Here is a 7,027-nt window from a genome sequence, read left to right on the forward strand (position 1 = left end):
GCCTCCAGCTCGAGAGCAATCCGGCCTACAAGCCCCAGAAGGCCTTGCGCACTAGCCCGCTGCCGGCAGGAAGAGCTCGTACAGGCTGATGAGCGCAGCTAAATCGGGGTTTGCGCTCAGTCAGGTGGGAGGGACGCCTGGATTGCTCCCAGTACCTCTAGGCTTTTTTGAAAACTCTCCTAATCACACACCAGAACCTCTAAAAGCTGTAGCTGCGGATCCAAAACTCTAGTGTGCATCAGAATCACCTGAAGGGCTTGTTAAAACTTAAGACTACTGAGCCCCACCCCCAGGGTTTCTAATTCATCAGATCTGGGATAGGACCTAATAATTTTAATAATTTACATTTCGGACAAGCTCTCTGGTGTGCTACTGGTAGGAGATCACACTTTGAGAACCACTGAACTGTAGCTTAGTCCTTAAGAAAGTACACTCAGGAGTTGCATTGATTGGATTCAACTCCACCTTTTAACAGGGTGCGCTTAGGGATGATGAAAACAGCTTATACGTAAGTGGTGCCAACATGGCAGGTGTTCTAAGAGCTGATCATTAAGATTCTTTTTTGGTTTTTAACATTTATTTATTTAGGCTGCGTGGGGTCTTAGTTGCGGTATGCAGGCGGGATCTAGTTCCCCGACCAGGAATGGAACCCGGGCCCCATGCATTGGGAGCACGGAGTCTTACCCACTGGACCACCAGGGAAGTCCCCTGATCAATAAGATTCTTTAATCCTCACAACAAATCTATGAGGGAAGTACCTTCATTTTCCTCACTTTACAGATGCACAAACCAAGTCACAAGCTGGATAAGAACCCAGGCACTGTGGTTTCAGAGTCCAACCTCTTAACTTCCTTCATGGGTTGTGAGAATAGGCTGTGCAAGTGGACTCAGAGGCACAACTAAGTGCTTAGTAATTAGTGACCTTTGCTATTATTGTTTAGCGTGTTCCTCTTAATGAAAATAGTATTTTACCATCTGGAAAGTCACTTATACTTTTCAAATACTTTCAAATCCTCCATGTCAATGTTTCCTGCAATGTACCTTAGGAGAGCTTGTTAAACATACAGATTCCTATAACCCCACCCCATTCACATTGTCTAGCGCAATGGTTCTCAAACTCTAGTGCCCATCAGAATCACGTGGAGGACTTAAACCATAGTTTGCTGGGCCTCACCCCCAGGATTTCCAATTTGGTAACTCTGAGGTCAGGCCTCAGATTTTGCGTTTTTAACCACAGACCACACTTGGAGAATCACTGTAGTAGGCAGTGTTTCTCACCTTTTTTTGAAATTATCATCTCTGTAAGGAACATTTTTACACTTTTTTTTTTTCTTTCTGGCCACCCCACGCAGCATGCGAGATCTTAGTTCCCGGTCCAGGCCCGTGCCCCCTGCAGTGGAAGCACGGAGGTTTAACCACTGGACCGCCAGGGAAGTCCTAGACATTTTTTCCTAAATTCCCTCATGAAATTTTAATATCACAAACATACTGTTTATCAATTTATGTGCCATATATCTGTGCTTTTACAAAAAAATTGGGGGGCAGAGGGGATTCCCTGGCGGTCCAGTGGTTAGGCTCCACGCTTTCACTGTGGAGGGCGCGGGTACAGTCCCTGGTTGGGGAACTAAGATCCTGCAAGCTGCGCAGCGCCGCATGACAAAAACAAAAGAATAAATTTAGAAAAAAAGAATTAAAAAAAAAAAATCTCTGCACCCCCAACCAATTTTTGTCCTATTAAGAATGGGGGAATGTGGATTTTTTAACTAGTGCCCCAGGTGATTCTTATCACTAGGCAAGATTGGGGAACACTGTGCCTTTAAGGTATGAGGTATTTTTATGCCCATTATCAGAGAGGGAAATGAGACTCAAGGAAATTAGATGAATGGTCTAAGATCACTCAGCCAGGAACCAGGGATCCAACCGAAGTCCGCTCCAGATTCTGTCTTCATATACAATTTTTAAACTATCTAATGTTAGGCAAAACTAATGTATGGTGTTTGAAGTCAGGATAGTGATTACCTTTGAGGGAAGGTAATACCAGGAAGGAGACAAAAAAGGGGGTTCTTGGGGCTGGTAAAAATGTTCTGTGTCTTGATCTGGCTGCTGGTACACAGGCATGTTCACTTTGTGAAAATTCATCAAGCTGCATATTTACATGTGTATTTTTCTGTATATTATATGTCAAGAAAAGTATATATAAAACAAATGTATGTTTTAAATGTTTATTCGTTTTATTCCAAAAATGCATCTCTTTCTACTACATGCCAGCTTCTCAAACTTTAGAGTGCATCAGAATCAGCTGGAGGGCTTATTAAAACCCACATTGCCAAGTAACACACCCAGAATTTCTTAAGTCAGGAAGTTCTGGAATCAGGCCCAAGAATTTGCATTTCTAACAATTCCCAGGTGATGTTGATGCCTAGGGATCACATTTTGAGAACCACTATGCTGGGTGGACTATGGTATCCTAACCTTCTTGCTCATACCAACAGGGTAGATTAGCTGTGATCTGGGAGGTAGAACCTACCAGAATTAATGTCAGGCTTCTTCAGAGGCACATAGATCAAGGAGCTAGTTCTGACTATCAACATCTTACTTCAGGGGTTTTAGGGAAATCCCCTGAACCTCAGTGGCCAAATCTCTAAATAGGAATAATAGCTACTACCTCCTAGGATGTTGTGAAGATCCTAGGACATCCAGGGTAAGTAGGTAGTTGGTGGTTCTCCAAGGAGAAGCTGGGTTGGTGAGGGCAGAGAATCCCAGCCTGGGCATTTCCTCATCTCCCATGCTATGTGGCTCTGGCTCCCAAGTTCCCTGATCCAAAAGCCAGTCTAGTCTTGGCCTGGTCAGAATGTAGGACTGGTGGCTAATAAAGCCTTGAGCCACCTACACCCTCCTTCTGCCTTGGACAGCCAGGTCAACCTGGGACAGGACCCAGCCCTGCTACAGCAGGGGCAGGAAAGCTGGGAGAGGCCCCCACCAGCAAGGGAAGGAGTTTCCCAGGCCTTTGGAGAGAGAAGGAAGCAGGGATGCAGAGCTGGAAGGAGTGGGGAGAGAAACCCCAGCAGCCCACATGCCACCTGTCACTTACTGGCTTTCCCTGCAGAACACTTAGTCACGCTGCTAGTCACGCTGCTGTCCCCCACTTCCCTGGAGCCATTCTGCATTCAATGCCAGAGGCAGGGAAACACTTGAAAAGTGGCAGAACTGTGTGTTGATGGAGAGAAGACACTGGATGGGGCTTCTGGGAGCCTCAGATCTGGATCCAAAGAAACCACTGAAGACCTGAGGTTGTGGCTCATCATTTTCCCTCTTTAAGACTGTTTTGTTGGGACTTCCCTGGTTGTCCAGTGGGTAAGAGTCCACGCTCCCAATGCAGGGGGCCTGGGTTTGATCCCTGGTCGGGGAACTAGACATGCGGACTCTCAGTAGTGGCATGCAACTAAGAGTCCACATGCCACAACTAAAAGATCCTGCATGCCGCAACTAAGACCGGCGCAGCCTAAATAAATAAATAAAAATTTTTTTTTAAAAAAAGGGACTTCCCAGGTGGCACAGTGGTTAAGAATCCACCTGCCAATGCAGGGGACACGGGTTCGAGCCCTGATCTGGGAAGATCCCACATGCCACGGAGCAGCTAAGCCCATGTGCCACAACTACTGAACCTGTGCTCTAGAGCCTCTGAGCCACAACTACTGAGCCCACGTGGCCCAACTACTGAAGCCCGAGCACCTAGAGCTCGTGCTCTGCAACAAGAGAAGCCACCGCAATGAGAAGCCCGCGCACTGCAAGGAAGCGCCTGCTCGCCGCAACTAGAGAAAGCTCACGTGCAGCAGTGAAGACCCAATGCAGGCAAAAATTAAATAAATAAATAAATTTATTTTTAAAAAAAGACTGTTTTGTCATCTGCAAAATGAGATACACAAGTTCTGTCCCTAGTCACGTCAGTCCCTCCCTCCCAGGTAGGGTTGCCAGATTTAGAAAATAAAAATGTAGGATGCTCAGTTAAATTTGAATTGCAAGTAAAAAATTAATAATTTTTTTAGTATAAATATGTGACAAATGCTGCATGTAACATTCTTACACTAATTTTTTTATTGTTTATCTAAAATTCAGATTGAATTGGGCATCATGTATTTTATTTGGCAACCCTACTTCCAGGGCTTTATACACTTTCTCCATTGGGGTAGTGAAATTAAATGCCTCCAAGTAATAAATAGCCATAAAGAGCGCTCAGCACCTCCTGCAGTTTCTGGGAGGACTTAGATTCAGAGGAGCATTTGCAGGACTGAAGAACTCCCTGAGATAATAAACCGCATGCCAGAGCTTCTCCTAGTCCTGCTCATTATCCTCAGTTACCTCTTTTCTTGCTCTCAAACATGAATTTGTCCCTCTCCTAGGAAAGCCCCGTTGGCCCATAGCTACAGATTGCAGATCAGAATCATTTCTTGCCCACAGTTCTCACTGGAAATGTCTATCCTAAACTGAAATATACCTGTCTTTAAAAAAAATTTAAAAGAAAAAGTCATGCCTGCAAGGTCCTCAAGCAAAAATGGAATCAAGAGGCAAGCATCTGGGCTTCCCTGGTGGCGCAGTGGTTGAGAATCTGCCTGCCAATGCAGGGGACACGAGTTCGATCCCTAGTCTGGGAAGATCCCACATGCCGCGGAGCAACTAGGCCAGTGAGCCACAACTACTGAGCCTGCGCGTCTGGAGCCTGTGCTCCCAACAAGAGAGGCCGCGATAGTGAGAGGCCCGCCCACCGCGATGAAGAGTGGCCCCCGCTTGCCGCAACTAGAGAAAGCCCTTGCACAGAAACGAAGACCCAACACAGCCAAAAAAAAAAAAAGTGACAAGCATCTAAGTCACATTATGCAAGATGGAAAGGTGTCATCAGACCAGAAACACTCCAGGGAATCTCAGAACTCAGCCTTGACTCATGTAAACTTCAGAGGCGGTAAAGGCTGCAATTAGAGATATAGGAACATGTGACTTTGTTTTCGGTCCTGGAGGACCTTCTAAACTTGGAGGGAGGAGGGGCAGGTCCTGAAAGGTCAAATGCTTCAGTCACGTGTGTTCAGGCTGCTTCCTCAACTGTGAAACAGGACTAAACTCTTAGGGTTGTGGCGAGGATAAAATGAGAGAGCGTGAACACAGCACAGGACCATAGTAAGTGTTCAGTTAAAATTAGTGCTTGATTTTTCACACGAGGCAGCTGTGTGCCAGAGAGGTTTGAGGACTTGCCTGAGATCAACTAGTAACTGGTGGAGCGGGATTCAAATTTGGTCAGCCTGACTTTAGAGCCCTCACTCTTATCCTTTAAGCCAGTATCTTCCAAGGGGTTGTGCACTGATGATGCACACAAAATGATTTTAGGTGGTACCAAAAGTGGCCATAAAAAAAAAACAAAAACCAGGGCCTCCCTGGTGGCGCAGTGGTTAAGAATCCACCTGCCAATGCAGCCGACACAGGTTTGACCCTGGTCCCGGAAAATCCCACATACATGCGACGGAGCAAATAAGCCCGTGCACCACAACTACTGAGCCTGCGCTCTAGAACCCGCGAGCCACAACTATTGAGCCCGCAAGCCACAACTATTGGGCCCATGTGCCAGAACTACTGAAGCCCGGCCACAACTATTGGGCCCACATGCCACAACTACTGAAGCCCACGTGCCTAGAGCCTGTGCTCTGCAACAAGAGAAGCCATGACAATGAGAAGCCCGCGCACTGCAATGCAGAGCAGCCCCCGCTCGCTGCAACTAGAGAAAGCCCGCGCACAGCAACGAAGACCAAACACAGCCAAAAATAAAAACAAATAAATTAATTAATTAAAAAAAAACCAAAACAGGTGTTGGCCTTGTTCTCCGCTTTTCTGTTTTTCTTTTTGCAGATGCCGCCCTGCTCTCATCAGCCTCTGGCCCGCCATCTCCTTGAATCCTAACACCATGCCTTCAATTAAGTTGCAGAGCTGTGATGGAGAGATATTTGAAGTTGATGTTGAAATAGCGAAACAATCTGTGACTATTAAGACCATGTTGGAAGATTTGGGAATGGATGATGAAGGAGATGATGATCCAGTCCCCTTGCCAAATGTTAATGCAGCAATATTAAAAAAGGTCATTCAGTGGTGCACCCACCACAAGGATGATCCTCCTCCTCCCGAGGATGATGAGAGCAAAGAAAATGGAACAGATGATATTCCTGTTTGGGATCAAGAATCCCTGAAAGTTGACCAAGGAACACTTTTTGAGCTTATACTGGCAGGAAACTACTTAGACATCAAAGGTTTGCTTGATGTTACCTGCAAGACTGTTGCCAATATGATCAAGGGGAAAATTCCTGAGGAGATTCGAAAGACATTCAATGTCAAAAATGATTTTACTGAAGAAGAGGAAGCCCAGGTACGCAAAGAGAACCAGTGGTGTGAGGAGAAGTGAAACTTTGTGTCTGATGCTGTAACACTGTTAAGGATTGTTCCAAATACTAGTTGCACTGCTTTGTTTATAATTGTTAATATTAGAAAAACAGTCCACAAATGCAACAGCAAATCAGTTGTATTAGCAGAATGTTGTCCTCATTGCATGTGTAGTTTCAGTACAGATTCCAAACTTATGGCTCAGTTTCTTCTAATATGATCAAAAGTTCTTTTTCCTTTGCGCTGAATAAAATTGAACTGTGGCTTCTCTATAGAAAGTGGCATTTTGGGCTTTCCCTCTTTCTGTAAAGCAATTTCTGCCTAGTTTATTGTCCAGTTAACTTTAGTTTAGTGACTTTTAAAAGTTGGCATTGTAAATAAAACAACTTGCAAAAATTTTTCTGAAATAGAAAACAACAACAACAACAAAAACTTTTCATTATGAAAAGTTTCAAAGATATATAAAAGAAAATAGTATAATGAATTTCCAGCTTCAAATAGCAACTCATTAACAATAGCTTTCATCTATTACCACTGCCGATGGCTTCTTTTGAAGCAAATGCCAGACATCATATTATTTCATATGTAACTATTTTGGTAGAATTTGGTA

General features: G+C 44.8%; 1 protein-coding gene across 1 annotated transcript; it reads left to right on the forward strand.

The window, feature by feature from the left end:
• The first annotated feature begins 5,857 nt into the window (after positions 1-5,857).
• On the forward strand, positions 5,858-6,633 carry LOC118881395 (S-phase kinase-associated protein 1-like). The gene has a single exon (XM_036826292.1). It carries the CDS (start codon positions 5,948-5,950, stop codon positions 6,437-6,439), a length of 492 nt encoding a protein of 163 aa, XP_036682187.1. The 5' UTR covers positions 5,858-5,947; the 3' UTR covers positions 6,440-6,633.
• The last annotated feature ends 394 nt before the right edge of the window (positions 6,634-7,027 follow it).

The sequence above is a fragment of the Balaenoptera musculus genome, chromosome 15, assembly GCF_009873245.2.
Source record: "Balaenoptera musculus isolate JJ_BM4_2016_0621 chromosome 15, mBalMus1.pri.v3, whole genome shotgun sequence".
Taxonomy (NCBI): domain Eukaryota; kingdom Metazoa; phylum Chordata; class Mammalia; order Artiodactyla; family Balaenopteridae; genus Balaenoptera; species Balaenoptera musculus.

Excerpts from the sequence above, each read along its gene's own strand:
- LOC118881395 (XM_036826292.1), top strand. The coding sequence starts at position 5,948 with ATGCCTTCAATTAAGTTGCAGAGCTGTGATGGAGAGATATTTGAAGTT.